We start from the raw sequence: 23878 nt of genomic DNA, 5'->3' as shown, positions 1-23878 counted from the left end.
TTGTTGCTGCGAACTCTACCCTCTCGCACTGTTCTCGATGGTACCTACCGGCCTGTAAGTACGAAGTACATCCAACAACAATACCTCATAACCAACTTTTCTCTAGCGCCAACGTCAGAAGATCAAGGCACGACAAGACAGCGCATGCTGCACTGCGACTCTGGAGGTTGCATCAAGGTACACAAGCATAGCCCCTATTCAGCCAGTGTCCGTCTTGTGCAGGCCACATTGTTAGGCGATGCTTCAGCAAAAAAAAAAAAAAAAGTTGAGAGTACGATATGGGTTTACGGGTATCAGTATGTGCTGCAGGGCGCGCAGGGCCTAGTGCACAACTGGGGATTGCTTGCATAAAAATAGTGCCCATCGCGACGGCAAGGACAAGTCATCAGGCTCTGAGCTGAGACTAGTGAGCACGACCCTGTTCATGTTCCAGAAATTCAGCTGGCGCCCTGGAATTTGGTGCGCCATAGGCCCATAGCGACGAGACCGTTGACTGTCACAACTGTCAACTGCCCGTAGGCGAGACTAGGAGGCACAATCCCGGCAGCCTCGCCTAATGCAGACAAGGTTTGCCCAGCAGGGATGTGCAGATTGGTTCTTTTTCAACTGGGTTTCACTCTGTGGAAAACTCTGACCAGGAGGGGGCGCTGCAGCCAAGTCGCGATAATGCTGTGAGTTACAGCACTGACCAGACATGCTGCAACAGAAGCTGAGGGTGTGGTTGGGCAAATCAGGGACGTACACCAACCCCCAGGTACATGGTATTCCAGACTACGGATACTACCACACACTTTTTCGGAGCCGAGGCCTTGCCCAGACGGACCATTTGCTGCAGGTTGATATTAATTTCGTGTGCGCATCTCCCATCAAGTGCCATGAGGGCGATGTATGCGCGTGCTCGCAGTAGCATGGCAGCGGCTCCGACCCTCCATTGTCCATGGGGCATGGCCACATGTCTGTGGGAAAACGGCTGTCCAAAGTGAGAAGTGATGGCCAGAGGCTTTAGGGGGAGGTGGGTGTATGCACACAAACGGCAAGTTGCAGCGGTGGCAAGAAAGCAAGCTCACATAATAAGACAACAACCGAGACATCAAGACGACTGGAGAGACCGGTTTGACTGCTCCGCATCGACAAGCACAACAGTCTTTGTGAACTACAGCAGATGGTGAGCCCGACGCGGAAACACGACGGGCACGATTCGGGACCGAAAGACCTGTTGTTGAACTCATCTGACACATTATTGCCATATTAACCACTGCTTATTTTCTCTTATTTCAGTTGCTTTCGGTGAGAACGCTCTGCGCGTGAGAGGCCAAGGGGTTCATGTATAGGATGATAGGATGATAGGATGACAGGATGACAGGCCCACGACACCATCAAATCTTCAAAAAGGTCAACGCTGCATGCATTATTCATGGTGTGTCGATCGATGGTGAACGCAAAAGCCACAACGGGCTGGCTGCAAGTTTTTTTGAACTGTCGAGATGCAGGTTGGTGGCGAAAGATGGGCGTCACGTTGGCAAAGGTCAATACGCGAACACACTCTGGGGCGTAGACTTGCCCAGACGTCATGCCATCGATACGAATACATGCCTGCAGCTTGATCGGCGCCTTTTTTTTTTTTTTGATCCTTTTGCCGTAACTAAATAGGTATCCAGGACAACGGGCCGTCTTGGGTGTTATGCTAACTATTGTACAAGCCAGAGTCTTTCCCATCAGTGTAGTATTCGACGGCAAAACTACCTGTTGGATGGTCATGCGGGCGCTCTAGTAAAGCTTAGATTATGGCCGTGTTATATGGCTAGCGCAGATGGAGCGATTTATGTGTGCATCGTGATCTGCTCACGCGGAATGGCTACAACTCCTCCGCCGGGCTGGGCTGTAGCAACATGGGCACGCACATGGGCAATTGCTTTAGGGTACATGTCACCAAAACCATGGCATGATGGCCGATTTCTCAGTCTCGTAACTTGACTCGGTACGCGAGTCGATGTTGTGTGCTCTTTTTTACAGGGAGTAGCATCTCGGCCGAGCCGTTGAAACTTTGTGTCAGTATTACACTTTTTGTCAGGCGGGCGCGGTTTGAGGCACAACAGGGTTTACGCGAGAGAGAGAGAGAGAAAGGTGTCATTCATATTCAATGGAGTGCACACCTTTTGGGTGAGAGCAACGACTTTGTGGGCTGCCATATGTACCAGTAGTATTGTTGTGGCGGGCGTGCTTTCTGCACCGGGCGTTTGGTTACGAATACAAGGAACAATATCATTGTACGAGTATTACCGGGGTGGGGGGCGGGCGCGAACATGCCACTGCTTGCTTGCGTAGGTACCAATCAATTTGCTCGTTCCCCCTTCCCCCTCACCCCCTCCAGCTGCGCAGGTCAGGCTGCGCCGGCACGTTACCGGGCCCGAGACTCGATGATCCTGGGGCTACATACCAGTAGGTACTTATTTTATCTGAACCCTTGCAATGACAACCTGCCCTTGCCCCTGGTCTCGCCTTTTTTGGTTTATTCAGCACCCTTGTCCATGGACCACTTGCGACCCAGCCAGCCTGGGCCCAGCCAGCAGGCCAGCAAAGTGCCAGCCAGCAGAGGAGCTTTTCCTCCCGCACGCGCCCCCATTGACTGCTGACTGCTGACTGGCTATTGGCATCAACTGGCACCCCGCGGATACCAGTAGCGTGAAACTGGTTCGGTTAGTGATTCTGTATCCATACATACGCCCGTATTATCGGCGGCGTCTTGATATCAGCGATCGAATTGTCTTCAAAGAAAAGAGGAGCAAAAGTCAAAGATGAAAGCATCACACAGCAACTCCAGCAGCCGGGCAGAACCCAATTTCTTTCAACTCTCTCTCGCTCTCTCTCTACGAGTTATAGAGCACAGAGTACGGACAGAGCCACAAAGTTCGGAGTAGACGGTGTGGCGTGGTTTCTGTCATGCTACTCCGAGTTTCTGGTATCGAAACCGGCCATGTCGTGCAGCCTGGTGCCAACTAGTTCGGTCCTCGACGAGCGCCGCCAACCACAAAAACAACCCAAGTTGACAAATGGCAGAAAAACCTGATTCCGAGTTGACAAAACTCGTGGCGTCGTCCTCGTCCTTTTTGTCTGGCCGTGCTCGTTTGAGTCGCCGAGTTGAAGCCCATCACTTTCCGTTTGAGCAAATGCGCCCGCCACGCCAATGCTGCTCCATCTTTCTCGTCATATTTCAACTTTGCTTTCTTCTTTCGGCAAAGCCACCATTAACACTTGAACTTTGAAGGGAGATGCTTCTCTTTTTGCTTCTCGCTTGCCCATTTGCCCTCGCTCCTGCTCCCACATGGCTACCCGAGCTGTTGGACGGACCTGCGGGCCCGCGCGCCTTGGCCCTTTTTTTTTTTCTTCTCTTCCTAGAACCTTATTAGTGGGAATCGAAATTCTCTCTTGTTACGAGTAAGACTCCCTGGTAAGAAATGCCGTTAAGGACGGGCACTAGCAGAGGGTTTTGCGGCCCGCCGGGCGGGCACTAAAACTTGCCGTCCCGTCGACAAAAGCCCCGGACATTGTATCGCTCGTTTATCGCCTTTGCTTCTCTTTGAAAATTGTTTTCCCAGCCCATGCTCCCTTCAATGCCAATGCTCTGATAACGCAATCTTTCTTTCTTTTCCACCTTGATTCTAGCCACAAATCCCTTTGTCCTTGCAAGCGCGCCCCGTTGTGACGATGAGTAGCCCAAACCCACCGCGCCATCCTTCCCCCACTCCGTTAATTTCCCACTGTAGAAGAGATGAACAGAGAGCCCACCACATCCCGTCGCCACGCCCACAATAAGATGGGCAAGGCTGCGTCTCTTCTATCCCTGGTTTTTTGTTTTTTTTTTTTTTTTTTCCTTTTTTATATTAACTGAGAACAAAAAAATCACGCAAACATATGAGACTAAATTTCGAGTCTCAACCTAACAAGTACAACTCCCGTGTCCACCTTGCCATGTGGTCTGCAATGACACCTCGTGCGCCACACCACGTTTTTCAATCCTCCTTGATGGCCTGCCATGTTTAAAAGGCAAGAAAAATGACGCTTCGTCATGTCATACCCGGAGACCAGGTTGAAGCATCTCTAGGTCGTTTCATGAGTTCGCGGCGCCCACGGGTATCCTCGAGCCGATCGGGGCCCGCGCCATACATAGTTGCAACTTGTTCCATCTCGACACGATCAAACCGTGAAATCGGGTCTGGTATTTTGCCCAATGTTTCCTATTCTATACTCCGCACTCCGTAATCCGTACAATCCACACAATACGCATTGGAAACACAGGGCACGGTCCCTCTTATCTGCAAGCCACCCGCGGCCATCGAAAGCCCCTCGGCCACCAGCAATACAATCGTCTCGCCTAGTTGGTTCACAACCCACTCTCCGCCTCTTAACTGGCAGTCTATTATGACGTTTTTTTTCTTTTGTATTGCCTTGTTCCCCCAGGTCTTTTCATGTGCCGTCCCGTTTTCTATTTACAGCTCCTTATACCCACCTGCTCGCGTCGCCCTGCACGTAGGGATACGCCTTCCAGCCCGGTATGTCAATTGGAAATGAATTGCATGCAGATGATCCATTCAATTTCAGTGGAATGAGTGGCAGAAATTCGCCATCTCGGTTCCCGCACCAGGTACCGGGTCTGGACTTGTCCATCATTGGGGCATTATTATGCTGCAAGTGCAAGTGTTTGCAGACGTGCATGGATACCTACGCAGCTCAGCCACATTGACACATGCTCGAACAGGCCTGAAAAGGCTTGACAATACTTGATCCGGATGCCAATAGTCAATAATCAGCTTTAGCTACGAATTCAATCTACATGAAAAGTTTCGATGCAACTAGGCGCGAAAAGGCATTACTCACACGTCCCGTCGCATTTCTGCATCTCAGATGGGGCGCCAGTCGGCCTCATATGGCAATCGAGAACGGCCGAAGCCTTCAAAAGTCGCAGTTGTGGCGTATTCAGATGTGAGGTGAAAAGAAGCAGAAGAAGAAAACACAAGTCGCACATGGCGTTCCAAAACACCCAAGTATGGGAAGCTGTGTGCACTACGCCAAAAGGCCCAAAGCCAAACAAGACCTCAATGCGACGCTGGCAACCCTTCGCACGAGCTCCCGCTTATTCCTCTGCGTCCATCTCTTCCAGTTCCCGGTGAGACTATTTAGTGCCTCGTGTCAATCGACATTGGACCGTTGGAGATTGGAATCTCGCAAAAACGTGCACTGAGACCTAGAGTCTCAAAGACGTCCAAAAAAACGGCCGCTAGCAGATGAGACAAGATCTCCTCATCGACAATTCTTTCTTTCAGCCTCACATTCAATAAATCAATACGAGTTGCCGTTTGTGTCTCCTCCCCTCTCACCCTCTCAAAAATTGCTCCGTCCATATACCAGGAAGCACATGCCAAAACTCTCCACGTGAAATGGCAAAACAGATGCAAACACTCAATGACTGCTCCACAAACACGACGTAAATTCGAGCATGTCAGCATGTCCATTTGCTTTTGCTTCTTGCCATGCTTTCTGACCAGGAATACTCATTTTTTTTAAACCCTGCTTCACTCTGTTTCATGGCTTGGTGGCGCTCTGAGACTGAGCATTTTGGCGCAAAGCACACCCACATCACACCGCCCATCATCACTTTTTTTTTTTTTTTTGCGCAAAAACGATCGAGGTACGGAGCACAGAGAGAGGACTTGCTGGTAGATTCCCATTTTCTGCGTGAGAGGACCATAATTAGGCAGGGACCGCTCGTGATATCCTGACATGCCTGCCGCGTGGGTTCCGTTTGCAAAAGGCCAACGTGATCAAAAACATGTGCTTGCTAGAAAAATAAATTAAAAAAAATAGGAAGAAAAAAAAAAAACCAAGGACAAGATGCTTTTGAGCAAAAGAGGCGGTGGCCGCGGGTCGCCTCTCAGCGCCAGCCATGTACCAGTCAGACATGCTTGATTGAGATATGCAATCAGTCTCTTTCACCTTTTGGTAAGTTATACATAGTCACATAGTCAGTAGATCTCCCGGTACGGAATCGACAACGGTGAGGCACAAAGTGTTCACTTCATGTCTGGAGCATATACTTTGCATCAACAAGGTACAGTATGCAGATTGGCCATGGGTTACTTTTTGCCGGCGCGCCTACCGAGTACACCCGTCAGTCTCTATATTGACTTTTTAAAAAACTCCGTAGCAAAAAAAAAAAAGCTTGTTTGAGACGCAGTAGCTAGCGAGGAACAAATGCAACATCTCTCCCCTTCCCAGGTACACCCGCAAGACCCGGCAGCAAATCCAGCGGCTGGGTGGTTCATCTAAGCCCATCCTCGTCATGCACAGATGCGGATCGCGCAAGCATCACAACTTCGGCTGTCCATCTTCCTTGCTCCAGTCTTTTTGCGGTCCCGAGGCACATGGCTTTATCTACGCTACGCTTCAGTATGTCTAGGTGTCACCGTGTCACCTCAACACTTTGACAGGGTTACAAAAAGGTATGCTTGTCTCACAGCAAGCCTGCTCGTAACTCCGTACTGCATTTTCTCTTGTATCACGTCACATATTCACATCAGCTTCAAAAGTCGGCATTTGCTCCTATTTTCTGCGTTGCAAATTCACAATGGGCCAATTGGAATCAGCCGCCAGCTCGACGCATATATATCAAAATAGAGATTGCGGATTGCAGATGCGTATAGGTCATCAGGAACTAAATACCTAGCATTTTCAAGTTGCATCCGGTAAGCCACCATGAACCTCGTGCATATGGCTTTCTCCCTGCATACAGGAGCGCCTGCAAGGCTGCAACTTGAATAGAGACTTCTTATTCTCTAGTTGATGCTTGTGTTGTCGCCAATGGTTCTTCCGGGTGTGTTCTTCCGCCTCAATCTGCGCTTCTTGGCTGGCTTTGGCTACCTGCAACATTTGGTACTTGCCGTCAAAATGTAGCATTCTTCTCTGCCAATCCCCGTGCCCGGCCGAGCCTCCGAGTTCAAATCTGCCTGTTTTTTTCCACGTCGTCGTGTTCTGAGTCACAAGGCCGCATACTCAACGTCTCTCCCCTGTCTCATGTCTCATTTGATGCCTGCCAGGCACCCCCGGTGGCCCCGGCCAGATACTGATATGCAAGCCCTTGACCGCTGAACAAAGTTGGCACCTTTCATTCTATCTGCGACGGGTCAAAGCTTACCAGGAGGAAAGACTTTCTCCTCCCTGTTTCGGGTCATTCCCTCCTCAGTGTACGAATATGTACTTGGTAGCCTCTCACTCCGCAATCTCCACGGATGTAGATACTTCCGGGACGTTGATCGATCTCCTACTCACCCCGGGTGGGTAACACACACGGTGTAGTTTTTTTTTTTTATTGTATACAATACTCAACGGCTAGAGTGCTCTCCCTCCTGGTACTTCGGCACGTAATTGACGCCTCAGGGGAGGTAGTGGTGGTGTGGCAAGACACGGCATGCAAGACAATGACATTAGGGTTCAGGAGGAGGCTGGTATGCTAGGGGCTTCTCCTTTTGTTCCATTTCCAATCGTGTTATACTCTTGGGCAATAAACTTCATGTAGATCTTGAGTCAGTCTTGAAAGATTCACGCGGCATGAGGATCATCTTGTTGGCCATGTGGTTTCTGTGTCAAGGGTGTAGGTGTCTCGCCTATGGATAGCAACAAGTCGTAGATCAATTGCTGTGGTAATCCGTATACGGATTACTGCTGATATGTCCACTACGTATCAGTACTTGGTCGAAACCGTGGTACGTGTAAATATTCGTAGCTGGAGTAGCGCCTAATAGATATACCTGCAGATTTCAACGATTTCATCTACATCTCGATCGCACCCTGCGTATACACATCTTTGATCGAGTAAGTATATTAAGTTCTGTTTTGTTCGATGCAAGCTGTCTGTAAATCATCGCTGGACCAAATGATAAAACAATCCCGATAAAAGTCGAATAAAACTTTTCAAAAACTATGCAGCACCTGCAAATATCGTGCTCGCTATAACAAATTGTGTTACATATCAATCCTCATGCTGCTTCATCATAACAAATGTGTCGACGTGTCCTATAGTAAAAGACTTTGTCTAGGAGGCCGGATTGTCGATTAACCAAGCGGCCATCCTAGCATTCTCTCGGACATTGAGGTCTCTGTCTTGCTTCATCAGAGTCTCTATCTTGGTAGCGAATCCGAGGCGCTTGAGTTCTGCCGCCCGCTGCGCACAGGCTTGCGATTCCGCCCCATTGTCCTTCGTCGTCAGATTGTAGAGCAGGCGGCACAGCGCTAGGCGTACTTCGCAATCCTTGTTATTAGCTTGCTGAGCTAGGAGCTTGAGCAGCTCCGTCTGCGAAATGACGAGTTGGCAGTAGCGCGGGCCGGTTGCCGCAATGTGCGTCAAGATATATATGACAACAGTGACGATGCGCGCGTTGGGGTGCACAATCTTGGTCTCGCGCCCTGAACTGCTCGCTTTTCGCGCGAATGGATGCAGGATCTTGGCGCGTAGTTTTGCGGCGAGTATCTCGAACAGACGGTCTTGCCCTAGTGCCTTGAATAGATAGTCGATAACCTCGGGGTTGGCAGCGGACGGGTCTGCTCCAACGCCACCATCGACTCGGCCTATCAGGTTTCGAATAAAGTCGACGCCTTGCTCCTGGACTGCTACGATATCGTTGCGCGTCCGCGGGAGTGGATTGCTTTCAGACTCCCGAATAGAGGATAAGTAGTCCTCGATTTGACGAAGCCTGGAAGATTCTGAAGCATCGACGGAACAAATTGCCCCCTCAGCTGCGTACAGCCAGCGTGGCGCGCCGTCAAGCTGCTCGCTGTCCATCTCCTCATCCAAGTCATCTACCATTCTCGAGGTGTACAGGCCCTCGTCCTGGTCTTCGTCGCTTATCAGCCGAATCAGCCAGCCTGGCTCTAGCAGCTCCAAGCATGTCTTCCTCAGATGGGCCGAAACTCCATCGACGAAATGCTTTAGGGCCCAAAGAGCATTGAGTCGAAGCGCAGGGTTGAAGGAATGCGCATGCTCGCAGAGCAACCTCATGACTCCATGCTCTGTAAGATACTACAAGATGTTAGCTCGAGCATTCGCAATCATCGACACTGCACATACCTCTTTTGATGGGCTGACAGAAACAACCAAATTGGCTACAGTTGCAGTCGCGGCAATTTGCAAGTTGACATCCGAGTGCTTCATAGCACTGAGAATGGGCGCCGCAATGTTGTGGTCAATCAGTGCGGTTCGGGACGTGTGGACAGACCTCGACAACATCCTCGCCACGAAGCATGCCGCAACAATGACTCCGATGGGGTTGGTACCATAATCGGGATCGGGGCTAGTACGGGCCGGCTCCGCTGCGTTTTTGTCCTTGTGATCTTTGAGTTGTCGAGGCTTGCCGGGAAATTCGTTGAGTGACTCTACCACGTATGGTACAAAGTCCTCGAGCACCAGTGCTTTCCTGTAATTCTCCTCGCACGCGGCAATCGCCCCAATTGCTTTTAGTGCGGCTTCGCGGGTTCGAATGCGATGAGCCATCACAGGATGGATGCCGTTGTCACCGAGTCGATACATAGGCGATATGCCCTCTACTTCCATACCGTCATCGGCGTTCAATGACCAGTACTGAGGTTGAATGGCTGGCAGCGGCCGGTAGGTGTTTTTGAGCAGTTTCGCGAGTACTTTGACGGCGTCGCAGTCGAAAGCCGCCTTCTGTAAGAACTCGCAGTCGGTGATGAGACGTGCAAGTATGACAGGGGCCCGCTCTAGCACATAATGTCTTGTCACAGTTTTGACATTGTCAACATCCTCCAGGTCCTCACTGTCCTTGCTTTCCTTATCATTTTTCTCAATACTGTGGATGAGTATCGGTACCACCAACAAAGCCAAGGTTGTCTCTCGTGCAATTGTCATACAGAGACCAGCTCTAAAGAGCGAAGCAAGAACAGACAGAGCCGTGAGACGTTCGACTTCACCCAGCGATCTCACTAGATAGATGAGCCAGGGGATGAGCGGACTTTCAATATCTGAGGTCGGATACGATCCGTTGTGGCCGGGAACATGGAAACGAGCAGCATCTGTCAGCGCAAGGCCGGATTTTCCTCTGCGACCGCTCTTTGTGTCGATGTAGTCTGGATGGGAGTACGGCGTAGATGTGCCGCTTCGTGTCTGCGGAATGACAACAGCCGGAAGAAGGTATTCCATGGCTGTCAGCCATTTGGGTCTGAAGAGTTCCCCAGAATTTTCCGAATCTTGGTTCCTGCCAATCCCGACCTGAGGAAAGTGACGTGCCTCTATTGAAGGGAAGACGGCTAAAATGGAAGGTGAGTTGATCAGGCGAGTCGCTCGATACTTGGAGTCCCCGATAATAGCACTAATAGCCTCTAGAACCGGTCCAATCTTGGCACTCTTCTTCGCTGCTGCAGGAAATGCCTTGGAAATTGTGTCTCTGCTTGCCGACTCCTCCGCGCCAGGTACAACGAAGCCATCACGGACAGCAATGCTAGCGAGTTGCGTAGCCAGCAAGTCCAGCACACCGCCAGCTGCGAGGGCCTGTTGGTGGCGCTCTTGTCGGCACAGACGACATATTATTCCAAGAGCGAGAGTATTTTGCGTGGTGACGGGCGGAGTCAATCCCGAGGCAGATGATGAAGCTGAAATGATGCTGAGCGATTCAATGTGCTGTGGTGTGAAGACGTGATCGGCAATGACCTCGATGTTGAAGCTGCAAGTCGGCGATGCTAGTAAGGCTGCATCAGCAATCGTTGTTAGGGCTTTAAGAGCAGCAGCGATGATCTGTATTGGGGTGGAAGCGGGTGAGATGTTGTTCAGGATCGCGGGGAGTGCCATGGCGGCGTCAAGAGGCGGCAAGAAAGCAGGGCCACCTTCAGTCCAGTGTTAGCACATCTTCATAATATGTACCCATGATGTTCTTCACGTACCAGTAGCAAAGCTGCTCACGAGTTGTAGAGCTTGAAGCTTGACGCTATCTTCCTCCGAGAGCGGGCGCATTGTGGCCAACTGTCGTGTATCTTTGCCATTCGTCTTGAGAGGAGCTCTGGTCAAAGCCAAAGACCTCACGATGGGCTCCAACACACCCACAGACACCCATTCTTCCTTTCTCTGAACATGTCCCACGATTTCGTTCTTGAGCGCCTGGAGTGCAGCTGTTTGTTCGCGAAAGGTCTTTGCGCCACGCAATTGCGCAAGGATCGGGGAGCTCTGAGGGCGATCCATGGAGAATCTATGTTCAAGGTCGTCGCAATCTCAAGTCAGTATTTCTAGCTGATTGGTTGTTGCTAATCGATGTGCAATTGGAGACTGGTCTTTGGGCGATTGCGATCGGGTTGTTGGGTTGGAGGCAGCTGCGCGGCGTTGGAGCGGACACTGCGTCAGGTGGCGGCCGATCGATGCCCGATTATTTAGCGGGTTAGACTATAAGATATGCGACCAGAAGCGCAGGTCGAGGCAATGAAGCAGAAGCCGACAGCAAAGGAGGATGAGTTGGTAATGACCGGCGTGCTCGGAGCGCAGCAGTCCGGATGCCAGAAATATAAATTGTGGGGCTTCTCAGCGGATTCTCGTTGCCCGAAAGCAATCGTTTTCCAAGTTGAGAGGGCGTATATTTGTAAGTTTCTATTAAGATTATTTTCTCAGAAAAAAACGTTGCATTTTACCTATCAGTATCAACACATTCATAATCATGGCGTAGTTGTGGCCGCTGCACGTCATAGCGGACAGTGACAACTAGTAACATCGAGATTGTGAAACTACCGAGGCCCTGTTTCAAGTTCTACGCACACGGCAACTCAGGTGTGACTGGAATCATGCGATTAAGTGAAAGTGATAGATTGATATTATAATGCGCCATAACCAAGATATTTGACAGTCTAAACTTAAGCAAACTCGTCATCGGCTTCCTCAATAGTGTTCTTGACCTTCACCAGCATGCCGGTCTTCCACTTGTCGAGCTTGCTCATTTGATCGTACTGGTACAGCTTGTCAGTGAATTGATCTTTGTTCTTTTCCTCAATCGCTTCGCAGAGATCAACAAGAAGCATGTGCTCCCGCTGCGTAGCAAAGGAAGGGTCCATCTCGCGATACTTGTCAAGCGCCCGGTGGGTGGCGACCATATCACCACTGGCAAGGTGGCAGATGCCGGCCTTGAGAAAATAGTCCTTGACGCTGTACTTCATCAGATTGTTATCAATCGACACAGCGGCAACCTTTTCGTAATTCTCGATAGCTTTGTAGTAGTCTCCCTCGAAAGCGGCCATGTCGGCAACCTTGATCCACAGCTTGTTCGCGAGGCTTTGAAACAGTTAGTAATCCACGAGCTTTGAAATCATGTCAACAGTCATAGCAGAAGCTTACGCATTAGCATTGTCGCCTTCGTACCACGAAGCAGCAGACTCGAGCGCTTCCAGAGCGCTCTTGGTGTCGCCGAGCTCCTGCTCGTAGACCTCAGCAAGGGCCTCCTGCTGACCAGCAGCCCTTCTGAAGTTGCCCTTGGCGCAATAGCGCTGGATCGCCACTTTGACGCATCGGACTGCGGACTGCGCGTCAGTCTTGCGGTAGGCCTTGAAGGCATCGATCAGGCTGTTGGCGGCATCGTCGGGCTCGTTGAGGTTCTTGGTGAAGACTTCTGCAGCCTTCTCAAAGGCTTTTCCGGCTTCGAGATCTATATACGCAGGAGCAACCGTCAGTTTCAGTGCCGCCGGGCGCGCGAACCGGATTGGTCTGTGCTGACCTTGCTTCTGCATCTTGAAGGCGTTGGCGGCCTGGACATACAAGTCGGCGGCATTCTGGTACTTGTCCTCGCGGCCGCCAAAGAAGCTGAAGCCGCTGCCGGCACCTTGCAGCGTCTTATCGGCCTGTGATTTTGGCAACGAGGCACCAGTCAGATTGAGGCTGTCGCCAACAGGCTTGGGGAGTGGGGGAGGGGTCATGCTCGGCGCACCTTTTGCAACAGAGCACGAGGGTCTTGGGCCATGGTGGGAGGTTGCAATCTCGAATCCGATGCGGGAAAATGGTCTAAGCGAAAAGCTGCGACGTCACCTCTCTTATTATGCAGATTATAAGAAGGATACTAGTCGCATGTGAAGGGAGTGATACGTATGTAGGTAGTCAACACAGCCGCTGTATCTTAGCCTATGACGCCGCACGCCTGACCGCCCGGCGACTGTGTCGTCTCGCCTTGCTCCACTGTTTTAGATCACTGTAACAGCTTCATCTTTTCTTCAACGTGTTTCCAACATAGCTTTCTTCGCAAACTGGCTTCGCCACCGTCGCAATTTGTCTTGCGACCGCCCGTAGCGAAGCAAGGCCACCATGGCTTTTTCCAGCTCTCTCTGCTTCCGTTGTAGAGCAGTCATCCACCGGCCCGCGTCGCAGCTCTTATCCCAACATCGCAAAGCCGCATTATCAACAAAAGCTTCAACTGCGCATAAGATTCTTGCTCGGCCAACGTGGTCTGTTCGCTCACTTCTGGCCGAGAACGATGCGTCGCCGGCCGAGACCATCTCATCCGCACAATTACACCATCTTCTCAAGCTATGCGCGCTTCCGCTCCCCAAGTCTGAGGAGGAAGAGGCCTCGATGATTACGACCCTGCAGAGTCAGCTGCATTTCGTCAAAGCAATCCAACGGGTCGACACTTCCGGACTGGAGCCTCTCCAAGCCATACGAGATGAGACTGAAGAGGGTCGGAGAGAAGCCACGATTGGGTTGGACGATCTTAAGCAAGTCCTCGCAAAGGAGATCCGAGTAGGACACTACAAGCGCCCGAAGAGAATCAAAGAGAAGGTTGAATCAGAAGCAGAGAATTGGGATGCTCTATCTACAGCATCGAAGAAGGCTGGTAAATATTTCGTTGTCGAGAGCGCAAGGAAACCCTAGGATGTCATGGAGGCGGCCACAATTCTTCACGGCATGACGCATTGTACAAACATTTGTGATACCCTTGGGCAAGATGCCCATGTATATTAGCAATAGAAGCGCGCGGCCCTAACAACGCGTCCGCTGAAAAATCCGGCATTAAATGGTGTTTATGGTGTACAATCTTCATGATTTCAAGCCAACGCTATGCAAAACAATATTTCTGATAATTTAGACGAAACAAACTGTCATGCCCGCCATGAATGTTCACTGCTTCTTTTCGGCTGGCTCCTCTTTGCGTTTTGGTTTTGGTACCTTTTCGTATGCATTCGGGCTTGGTGGTCGTTTCTGCTTGTCGTTCGGCTTGCCATGACCATGGTCATGAGTGTGATCGCATCCCTCGCGATGGCCATCCTCATGGCGCCCGCTACCATTTCGTCCTCTGCCCCGGCGCATTCTTTCTTCGTAATCCGATTCAGAATCTGAAGAGGAAGAAGAGTCGGAGCTGGACTCGTCGCTCGATTCGTCCACGGCTTTCGGCTTGTGATAGATGCAGCATACTATTCGCCACCACGTTAGACAAGTCGGCAAAAGGCAAGTGCCCGATACTTGGGCATACCTTTGGAGCTCTTCCGGCCGAGGCCCTCATTGTCCACCACGTCCTCGGCCCATTGCACCGACCGTCCGTTGGCATTGTGCCGTCCGCGAAGGCGCAGTATCCTCGGAGCGGGATCCGGAGCGTTCTGTGACGTGGACGCAACCGTTGTTGTTTGCGACGCAGACGGTGTCGGCGCGTTGCGCTGTGAAGTTTCTTGCGACATGCCGGATGTGTGTTGGATGTTGGAAAGTCTCGTGTCGCGTTGCTCTGGCGGCGCTGTACCTATTTACCTGTTAGGTACCCCGCTGTAATAGCAAATTATGGCGTAGGTGAGTACCAGAGAATACCAGATAAAGCCTATCGATTACGTCGATAGACGCTAAAAGCTGCAGCCGGTGAGTCACGCTAGGTATTCGCCTATTCGCTGGTGGGGCTTGTGGCCTGTTTTATTGATACTACTTGCGGCTTTGATGGGCGCATCATCGTCATCATCTAGATAACTACACTAATAAGCCTGCTCCCCGCATTCAGAGAGGCGAAATGCAGATAGTTATCAAGTAGAAATTACTTGGCGTACGCCAAACATGTCTGCTGCATAACTACTCGTAAGTTATTATTGATCTTCAAGTAAGTGCAGTGGAAATAAATGTACCATCTCGGTGTGTAAGTCATATCTGTCCATTCAAGAGTACCTCTAATATTATTTTACATGTTGTACATTTTCTATGCTACAATGCGTTTCTTTTGGTAGAGGCGGCTTTAGCGGCTCTAGCCTCAAACTTGACCTTCTTCTTGTGGCCTTTCATGCTCTTCCTAGGGCGGCTCTTCTTGTGCTCTGCAGAGATCCTCGGCTTATTGTTGAGCCATCCATTAATCGGTTTTCGTGTGCCAACGAACCGGCCCTCTGGAGTATATACATCAACCGAGGGCAGGTCGAGTTCGAGTTGGCGGGGTGACTCCTCTTCCGACCTTAATGGAGCCTGCGGACGGCCGGTCTTGTCATTGTCTCGCCGCTGGCGCATCATCGTCTCAAAAGGGTCCAACGCCAAAGTCGGTGTTTTCAAGTCTTCTGCCACCCTCTCCGGATTCTCTGTATCCTCCGTGCTGTCCTTGTTCTCCTGTTTTCGGTAGAGGCTTCTGGTGCGAACTTGGGCAACAATCTCGACGTAGCCGACACCTTCAATCAAGATATCTACCGACAGGACGCGAAATGGCAGTCGATCTACACTTAGACCGAGGGCGTTTTTCCTTGTCAGAGGTCCCGCTCTTTGCCTGGTAACATCGTGTTGCAGGGCAAACCTGCCTGCATGCTTAATTGTGGCTGCAGTATCTGGAAGAGAGATGTTTTCCTGTGCCCCAAACGACTTTTTCTGCGCTTGATAATCGATCGCTTTCTCATTACTCGTGACATGATCGTCCAGAGGTGTGAAGTTGTACATCAGGAATATTATTTTTTCCGACGAGGGTGTAATCCGGATCAATCCGCCACCCAAAATTAAAGACTGGCCAGGCTTGATTGTGGCTTGTTCGGGAATGATGCGCTTCTTCATTATGAGAGATTGCCTGTGGTCCTCTTTGACGAATAGATCCAAGTCACTGCGGGCCAATCCAGGCAAGTCAATCAGCTCTCCTTTCTTGTTGCCGAACGGGATGCGAATGGGCGATGCCGTTGTTCCAGGAAGCGAAGAGACGACAGGCATAGCTGGGTAGTTGGTAACGCTTTGCGCGGGAGGGAGCAAGTCCCCGACCTCCGTGTCTTCTTGCCGGGGTGCAATATGGCCGATGACCGTAGGCCCGACCGAAGCCTCTGGATGATTCAAACGACCCTTTGGGTAGACTTCTTCAAAGAGACGACTTTTTCCGACATTGACCTTTCCAACCATCCATCCAGCGCCGCCCCTATTCCATATATCTTCTCTCACATCTCTTGTCCACCAGCCGTGGCTGGCGCTCACGCAGCGAACATTTCCAAGACGCACTCTATTACCAAGACGACCCAAAGCGTCTCGCAATACTTCTCGAAGATACGGCATGAGCGCATCAACAGATTGCTTCGTAGGTCCTAGCAAGTCGCCTCGGGTAATAATGAAGCTCAATTCAGTTTGTCGGTCGCGAAGAAACTTGCCCGCCCGTGAACGTCTATTCCGAGTTCGGAGAGGAATGTCCCCCAGCAAGACATTTAATCTCGGAATAAGCGACATGGGGAAGTCGGCGGCATCGATAACATGATATATATGGTTGTATTTATGTGGCGATTCCTCGATGGTCTCTCGCAGCGACTCCACTGTTGGATGGAACATGGGCACTCTGCCAGAGGGTGACTTGGCGTTATGATGTATCAAGTCATGGCATCGATCGCAAACTGGTGGTTTCAGATCTGTAGAACATTATATATGTCAGTTGTTACTCTTGATCAAGAGTGTACAGGGGCAATTTACCCAGAGAATGTGCAACCACCGGCTCCTCAACTACCAATGTGCTGGCATCGAACCCAAGCGCAGTCAACTGATTGCTATCCATGGAGCTCAAGACATTGTTGATGACTTCGTTTTCTTCAAGACTCTTCTGTTGTAACTCGTGTTTTGGAGGAGCTAGCCACTGGCGTACACGCTTCGCGGCGACATCGTAGTAGCCAAGCTGCTGGGAGTCGGTCGTCTGGGTGAATGCGCCGCAGCCAGTACAGGCGACGGGAAGCTTTCGCGGTTCTTCTGAGTTGATCTCCGCTGTTTCCAGATCCTCTTTCGGTGCAGAATTATCCGTATGAATCAGCCGCTGCTCACCAATGCTGCGAGAGATTCGCACAGGCGCAACCGGTAGCTTCCGCGCGACGTCAACGGCAGGGCAAAGAAAGAGAGGCAGGCCAGCCGGCGACAATGCCTCGGTCGTCTGAAACGCCCGGGTCAGCCACCGGGAACAGAGTGCTCTGCGCATTTCTGCTGCTCAATAAATACAGGATCGCAGCATGATCACAAGATTTTCTTACGTCGGACCTGGCATAAGTATTTAGAAGCAGGACAAGTCTTTCCAAAAGGTTTAACTCGTTGTATAAATTTCAGCGGGCCTTGCAGGGCGCTAGCTTGATTTTTTTAGTGCCCCTTGCCGGGTTACTGACAGATGGCTCTAGCCTCTAGTTAGGTACCTACCTACCTAAATTTATGCTGTGTCGCACGATTGGCAGCCGCCAGCCCCCGCCAGCCCGCCAGCTCTCGGCGGATGATTTGCCGGGCCGGCATTTTACAGGGGACGTCGAATTTCTTGTAGCGAATCCAACGTCGACCAGGCATCTGGCACAAGACCACAGTCGAGCGAGCACAATCAACAACATGCGGTCACTAGGAGAGCGATTACACTTACTCAGAAAGGTCGGTTTAATTATGTCATGGCCAATTGTGCTCTTTTACTAACAGACTTTGCAGAGGGTAAGAGTTCAAGCCCGAGCCAGCGAATGCGACGGCGTCTGTGACGATATTAACAACTATCTCGCTACAGCTTCTCAACCTCCGCATGGGCCCCGGGGCCGCCATCCTGCCCTCTGAAGTGTCCTGCATCCACATGGACTTTGCCTTGAGAACGCACAATGGCCACATGGGCGCCAAGTACGTCTTCGCAAACATCGAACCCTGCGAGCGCAGTCAAACACCATTGCTAACGCTGTTCCCGCGCAACCAGGAAATTCTGGCGCGAGTACCTCCCGCGCCTCAAGTACAACAACCCCGCCGTCCCCATGATTGTTAACCGTCACGGCCAAAACGACCAGACGCCGACCATGACGGTGTACCTCCGCACCGGCGGCGACGCGCCCGCGACCCCAGCCCCCCAACCCGCCTCCTCCCGCGTGGGACTCTCCAAGGCGCAACCGCCTGCGAGCAACGAGCGCGTCGTCCACATCGACATGAAGAACAAGCACTCGACAAATATCCTCGAGCAACTCATCACACAAGTCGGGGCGGTGCCGCTACAACCGACCGCAGAAGACACGGCGGAACGGCAGAGCCTGGATGAACTCAGGAAAATGAGCAACGCTAGCCGTGACCGAATGAACTCAATCAAGGCGGAAAAGGAGAGAGAGGCTACTCTGCTGCAGCGAGCCCGCGCGGCGGGTGGTGCTGCAGAGGACCCAGCGTAAGACGAGACGCGGATGTTGTAACACTATTGTAGTTTATACCATATTTTTGTTGTTGGAGCAAGGAGCACATATCTCTCAACGGCAATACACGACATGATTCTCTATTTAGATGAACATTGAAGTTGTGTTTCCAGACTATGAAGGACTGCGCGTATGGCATTGCTATTATACAATCTGCTATACCTCAGTCTACTTGAGGCCAAAACCCTCGCTTTCTTTCACGGCTCGCCAAAGAACATATTCAAGCTTCTCTCGTGTACGATAACGCCATAAAGATATTTGGTTGAAGCACGTCCTTGCGACTGGAAACCGAAGACAGTCATCGCCGAGACATGACAATTTGATTCTCAGCGATGCAGCACCAGTAGCTGGTATCCGATCACTGCCGGTGATAAATGAAAGAAGTCGACGCTGATCACCTGGCTCTGCTTGCTTGAATGTCTCCCAGAACCAGCCAACGACTGGTTCTACTCCATCAGGCTGCTTCTTATCCCAATTCTGATACTCAGCAACAGCTCTCAGCGAATCAACATCGAGCGGCTCATCGGAGCCTCTGATGAGCAGCTCAATCTCTTCCGGACGGAAGAGGGAGAATGCGTTGCCACCGCAGACGTTGTAGAATCCTCGGCGAAAAGGCTCAAATTGACGTCGCACCGATACATCGAGCACGTAGCGGATATATAAATCCACATACTCTCGTTTATTGGCATTGGTGACTGGTCGACGCTCGCCGCCTTCGCACAAAAGTACTGTTGACGAAGATCCATACCTGTCATTTTCGAGCATAAAGTCAAGCGCGAACGTAGACTCGACATCCCCGTCATATTCAAGCAGCTGCTGGAGCCCTCGAGCAAGTCTTGGCCGATACTCGGCAAGATCGTCGAGCGTATACTTGAGATGTGGAGGAGCGTGCGCCAGCGAACTCATACCATGGCCAGGGGCCGCGGCCAGCAGCTTTTTGAACGCAAATGGTGGAAGGGGCACGTCGAGGATTGTCGAATTGTAGATTGCCAAGCCCAGAACCACTCCCACTAAAAAGTATTGATCTGTGGATTCCAGAGAGTTGGGGTTGAAATAGCAGAATTGGGAATCTTCATCGTAAAGGAACATGCCTGAAAACTGTTAGAACTCGTATCATGTTGGCACGATACTGACGTACCACAATCCGGATTGAATACGTCTCGAATGACCAATTGAAACCACTCCTTCCTCAAACCGCCGCCATCAATGCCTTCTTCACCCCGAAATTTGATTCGAAGACCTTTTTTGATATCATCTGTTCCGCTACCAATGACTTCGCTCACCGCCATCAAGCTGTCGTCGACAAGGCATTCGCGGCGAACAGTAAGGGTCAAATATTGCTGTACAGATTTGTTAGACATGATACTGTCTATCAGCGCAGCTCTCGCTTTGTTTTGCATCTGTCTGCGTGTGTCGTACTCCAGTATCGACGTCTTGGCCCAGAGGCTGAGAAGAAACGGATATTGACAGAAGGAGAAGAACCCTTGCTTGGCTTCCCAGGTATCGAAGTCTTTGACGAGGTCAATATAGTCAACCATGGAAACATAAAATTCGCTGCTTGGCAGCTTGTGACCTTTTTGATGGTGGTGATGAGCATCACGAGTAGTGTTGGGGTCGTTCGCGGCGAAAATGAGAGCAAGCACGCGAGAAGTCGCTTTCACTTGCCAGTCTTCCGGATAAGATGTTATCTTCTCCGGCTCTGTCGATTTTTTTGACTTATTTGACAAGCTCAGTGCTCCAATTTCATCATGAATTTGTGCATCAGATTGACCGCTTCGCATTTGGGGTATCAGAAACGAGGTCACCGCGTCCTCATCCGCAGTTTTGGCTGGCTTCTTATTCCTTTGCCTAAGCATTCTGTATGCAAGAAAGCCAGAAAATAGATCCTTTGCTTTCATGTAGCGTTCTTTCTCAAACTTGATCCACCAGTTGATCAAATGATTGTGACAGACTGGGGGTGAGTTTGAGATGAGGCCAATGACTCGTTTGATGATGCCTGAATGCTGACCAGATAGTGGACCAGATGAGGGCATAGTTACTGACCGGTCCTTTTGGGTCGTTTGGTGTATGGCTTGCGGTCTGCGTCCAGCACTATTGCGGTATACTAAGCCTTCCAAAGGCAGTTGACTGCTATGTAGCAGTGGATTCTCCAGTATGACTAGCAAAAATCGCAAATCAGCTGGCTGTAAGATGGGATATCGGGGTCGCTTCAACAGCATCTCGGTGTGTCTAAGAAGCGTCTGATGAACATGAAGCTGGGCCTGTAGGAGTTCGTTCTCCAGTGATGACAGATCGAGGTCGAGCGCAGATTTTGTCGACGCAACTTCCGCAAAGACGGAGTGCCAGCCTTCTGCAGGCCCAATGATGGTCCGATACCAGTTGTCAAGCTCAGTCCAGTCCATTTGCAGAGGCTTCGCCGCTCCTGAAGAAGTTCTTCTCGCATGACTCGGCTGCTTGGGTTTTTGTACTGGTGGAGGGGGTTGTGGACGATTGCCAGTCCACCACAGCCCGTTTTCTGCCACGTCTCCAAGTAAGAGAAGCTTAGGATCCAATTGGCTAATTGGCATATTGCTGTCGGTATTTCCACGAGGTCGGCTTCGATCTCTTGATGGCATACGCGCCTCTTTTGAAGGTGCTGGTTCTCTCGAGGGAACTGGTTCTCTTGACGGGACTGGCTTTCTTCGAATATGTTGCTCTGTGCCAGCTGAATAATTATGAAGCACGAAGGAGGAATTAAGGCAGTCCGGTGATCTGAAACATTCCATGATATAGTCTTCTAGTGCCTTGAAAATAGTTTGCGGCCCATGCGAAGGAGATCGGACGGGACTGACGCGCTCGGCACAATGGCTAGGCCCTGCTGGCTGGTGATTGAACGCGGGTTGTTCTGAGTACCCATAGGAAAGAGATCGTTGTGATTTAGTGACAAACTTGGGGGGATCACTAGATGTGTTTGCCTCCGGCGCATTGAGAAAACGTGTCCCGAAACGGCGTCTAGTGTCGTGCTGCGTTGCTCCTTCGCTCTCTATGCCTGCGCCAGTGGTTTGAGGCTGTGCTGAAGCAGGTTGCGATAGTCCTTCCTTGCCGTACAGGCCTTGATTCTCTTCGATTCTCCTGTATAAATAGGATTGCAAACAACGCCGAACAATGCTCTTCGTATGCAGTAACGAAATAGGTTGCATGGGCCCTAAGACAGCATCAGCATCGACAAACTTTCTAATTGGAGTCGTATACGAACCTCGTCCGAGGTCTGCATTCCTATGGATGGGTCCCGCAGTAGATCCATCTCTTCGACTACCCCCGTGGGCATCATGGCCTTCAAAAATTTCCAAGTCGTTTACTGTAGCGCAAGTCGTGCATTTGAAGACGGTGAGGTTGTTGGGCCATCGAACAAGACCGCCGCATGTCATGCAATTTCCAGTTGCAAAGTCCCTACCACTGACACCACGCATCTTTCTGGCGCCGGTGTCCATTTGACGGGCCATTGTACGGCCATCTCTGCCTTCTTCTGGAAGTTTGGCCTGGGCGAAGTATGACGACGATGGGGCTTCAGCGGCGTTGGCCATTGAAGGGAACGGATGGCTCATGGACCGACTGTGCCTTGTTTGAGTCGGTTTGGGCGGTACGGGTGGTGGGCGATCAGGAGCAGTAAAGGTAGAGTGCTGACCACGCCTCCAATCCGCATTACTACTTGGGGAGTCTGTAGGTCCTCCTCTGGGCCCGGGCACGCGACCAGACGAGTCAACCTGGGATTGGTGAGGGCCAATATCGGGAACTCGGTGGGCCATTGTAAGTAATAGGTATATACCGTTGCCGCTACCTGTGAGAAGCTCCTTCTCGTAGAAAGTGCCGAGGTATGCCGCCTCCTGTTGATGAGGCGGTGCTGCAGTTGCGCGCTTGGGCGCTATATCGATAATAGATTGGTAGTAGCGCCTGAGTTCTGCCAGCGGGGAAGAGCAGGTCGCATGTCCGGCTCAGATAAGAGAGAATTGCTGTCCTTTTTGACGTTGATAAATCTGGCTTGTTCAAGGCGCGCTGGTAGATGGTCTGCATGCCTGTCTCAGCTGTTACAATTGCAGGGGTGTGGCGTCTCGAGCTGCGGTGACAGGCGTCCAGTAGCACCACAGCATCGTTTCCGCCTGATGTTGGCAGAGCGCGCTATACCTTGAGGCAAGGCCCCTCTCTCGATATAATATATCGGATAGCACTACTTGTGCCGTAGATTATTCGTGTGATCGACACGCTCCGTGATGTGGGATTGGATATTAAATGCAGAAGGAAGGTGCAGATTTGACACGATGGAGATCGTTCGGGCGGAGGGGCCGAATTCTACCCTAAGATGGTGGCAAAACTTATTTGAGCATTTGATCCAAGCGCCAGCAAGACTAATAGGTGTCAAACATGCAAGACGCGCTATAAATGTACGGAGTCGCAGTTAGGTGCTTTATATCTCATTCTCACGATGTGTCAACATTGTCTTTAGTAGGCTAATAAGACTTGCCGTATTAAGTTATGAAGCCGCGTCACCGTGACAGGGTCGAATAGTTTAAAGGTCAAAAAAAAAAAAAAATAACACAGCCACACAATCCAGGTACCTAATGGGCCAGCACCAAAATGACAAACGACCACTAAAATTGTCAGGGGCAGAGATACGAGGATCGTTAACATATGCGCGAGTAAGTATCTCATAATGAATACCGCTAAGCAATGCATTCGTCATGCGGCTATCGCCCTTGCATGCAACATTACATAGCTGTAGCCGGAATTCAACACATTTTCTCGTTACACACAGGAAACTGGCACCAGTCGAACTGGCTCTTCCAACTGGCTTATAAGAACTAAAAGAGACTCATGAAAGCCGCAATGGAATGCGTGACGAATTGACCAAAAAAGGAACATAGGGCATGTGGCGCAACATGCAGGAAAGAAATCATGCTGGCTTTGATCTAATAAGCGCATGGCTGAATGCCATGCAAGAACGTTGCAACTAGGTCCAGTATGAATTTGTTAACCAGCTATCGCTATTCCAAGGATGTCAAGAGCATAAATCGTACAACACATCCTGATGAGTGCGTGAACGGATTTCCCCCGAATTTAGCTCCAGCGATAAACGAGTCAATCGTCATCATCGCATCGCGCAGTGCCATGACTGTTCAGGTTCGTCTCGGCACCTCATGCGGCTTACTTCTTTCGCGCCAATCGAACATTGCCCTCAGTGCTGCTCGTTTCATCCTAAATTGAGTGACCAGAATATTCA

The 23878-nt window shown here is 50.8% G+C and overlaps 7 protein-coding genes across 7 annotated transcripts; 2 read left to right on the top strand and 5 right to left on the bottom strand.

Annotated features, from left to right (window-relative positions):
* Positions 1 to 8086: 8086 nt before the first annotated feature.
* Positions 8087 to 11239, bottom strand: BBA_05500 (armadillo repeat protein; the record flags this gene model as incomplete). The annotated part of the gene is made up of 3 exons (XM_008600597.1): positions 8087 to 9070; positions 9119 to 10887; positions 10945 to 11239. 3 exons carry the CDS (start codon positions 11237 to 11239, stop codon positions 8087 to 8089), a joined length of 3048 nt encoding a protein of 1015 aa, XP_008598819.1.
* Positions 11240 to 11898: 659 nt separating this feature from the next.
* On the bottom strand, positions 11899 to 12995 carry BBA_05499 (alpha-soluble NSF attachment protein; the record flags this gene model as incomplete). The annotated part of the gene is made up of 3 exons (XM_008600596.1): positions 11899 to 12313; positions 12377 to 12876; positions 12963 to 12995. The coding sequence occupies 3 exons, from the start codon at positions 12993 to 12995 to the stop codon at positions 11899 to 11901; spliced, it is 948 nt and encodes a 315-aa protein (XP_008598818.1).
* A 338-nt stretch (positions 12996 to 13333) lies between these two features.
* BBA_05498 (DUF726 domain protein) lies at positions 13334 to 13900 on the top strand (the record flags this gene model as incomplete). The annotated part of the gene is made up of 1 exon (XM_008600595.1): positions 13334 to 13900. The coding sequence occupies one exon, from the start codon at positions 13334 to 13336 to the stop codon at positions 13898 to 13900; it is 567 nt and encodes a 188-aa protein (XP_008598817.1).
* A 246-nt stretch (positions 13901 to 14146) lies between these two features.
* Positions 14147 to 14700, bottom strand: BBA_05497 (protein phosphatase inhibitor; the record flags this gene model as incomplete). Its single annotated transcript, XM_008600594.1, has 2 exons — positions 14147 to 14439; positions 14499 to 14700. 2 exons carry the CDS (start codon positions 14698 to 14700, stop codon positions 14147 to 14149), a joined length of 495 nt encoding a protein of 164 aa, XP_008598816.1.
* Positions 14701 to 15205: 505 nt separating this feature from the next.
* BBA_05496 (GTP-binding protein) lies at positions 15206 to 17408 on the bottom strand (the record flags this gene model as incomplete). Its single annotated transcript, XM_008600593.1, has 2 exons — positions 15206 to 16854; positions 16916 to 17408. The coding sequence occupies 2 exons, from the start codon at positions 17406 to 17408 to the stop codon at positions 15206 to 15208; spliced, it is 2142 nt and encodes a 713-aa protein (XP_008598815.1).
* A 392-nt stretch (positions 17409 to 17800) lies between these two features.
* On the top strand, positions 17801 to 18603 carry BBA_05495 (ribosomal protein MRP49; the record flags this gene model as incomplete). The annotated part of the gene is made up of 3 exons (XM_008600592.1): positions 17801 to 17839; positions 17967 to 18073; positions 18147 to 18603. The coding sequence occupies 3 exons, from the start codon at positions 17801 to 17803 to the stop codon at positions 18601 to 18603; spliced, it is 603 nt and encodes a 200-aa protein (XP_008598814.1).
* Positions 18604 to 18792: 189 nt separating this feature from the next.
* On the bottom strand, positions 18793 to 22409 carry BBA_05494 (HECT-domain-containing protein; the record flags this gene model as incomplete). Its single annotated transcript, XM_008600591.1, has 2 exons — positions 18793 to 19715; positions 19763 to 22409. The coding sequence occupies 2 exons, from the start codon at positions 22407 to 22409 to the stop codon at positions 18793 to 18795; spliced, it is 3570 nt and encodes a 1189-aa protein (XP_008598813.1).
* Positions 22410 to 23878: the final 1469 nt, after the last annotated feature.

The sequence above is a fragment of the Beauveria bassiana genome (assembly GCF_000280675.1).
Source record: "Beauveria bassiana ARSEF 2860 unplaced genomic scaffold BBA_S00014, whole genome shotgun sequence".
Lineage (NCBI taxonomy): Eukaryota > Fungi > Ascomycota > Sordariomycetes > Hypocreales > Cordycipitaceae > Beauveria > Beauveria bassiana.
This window is presented reverse-complemented; position numbering and strand designations above follow the sequence as displayed.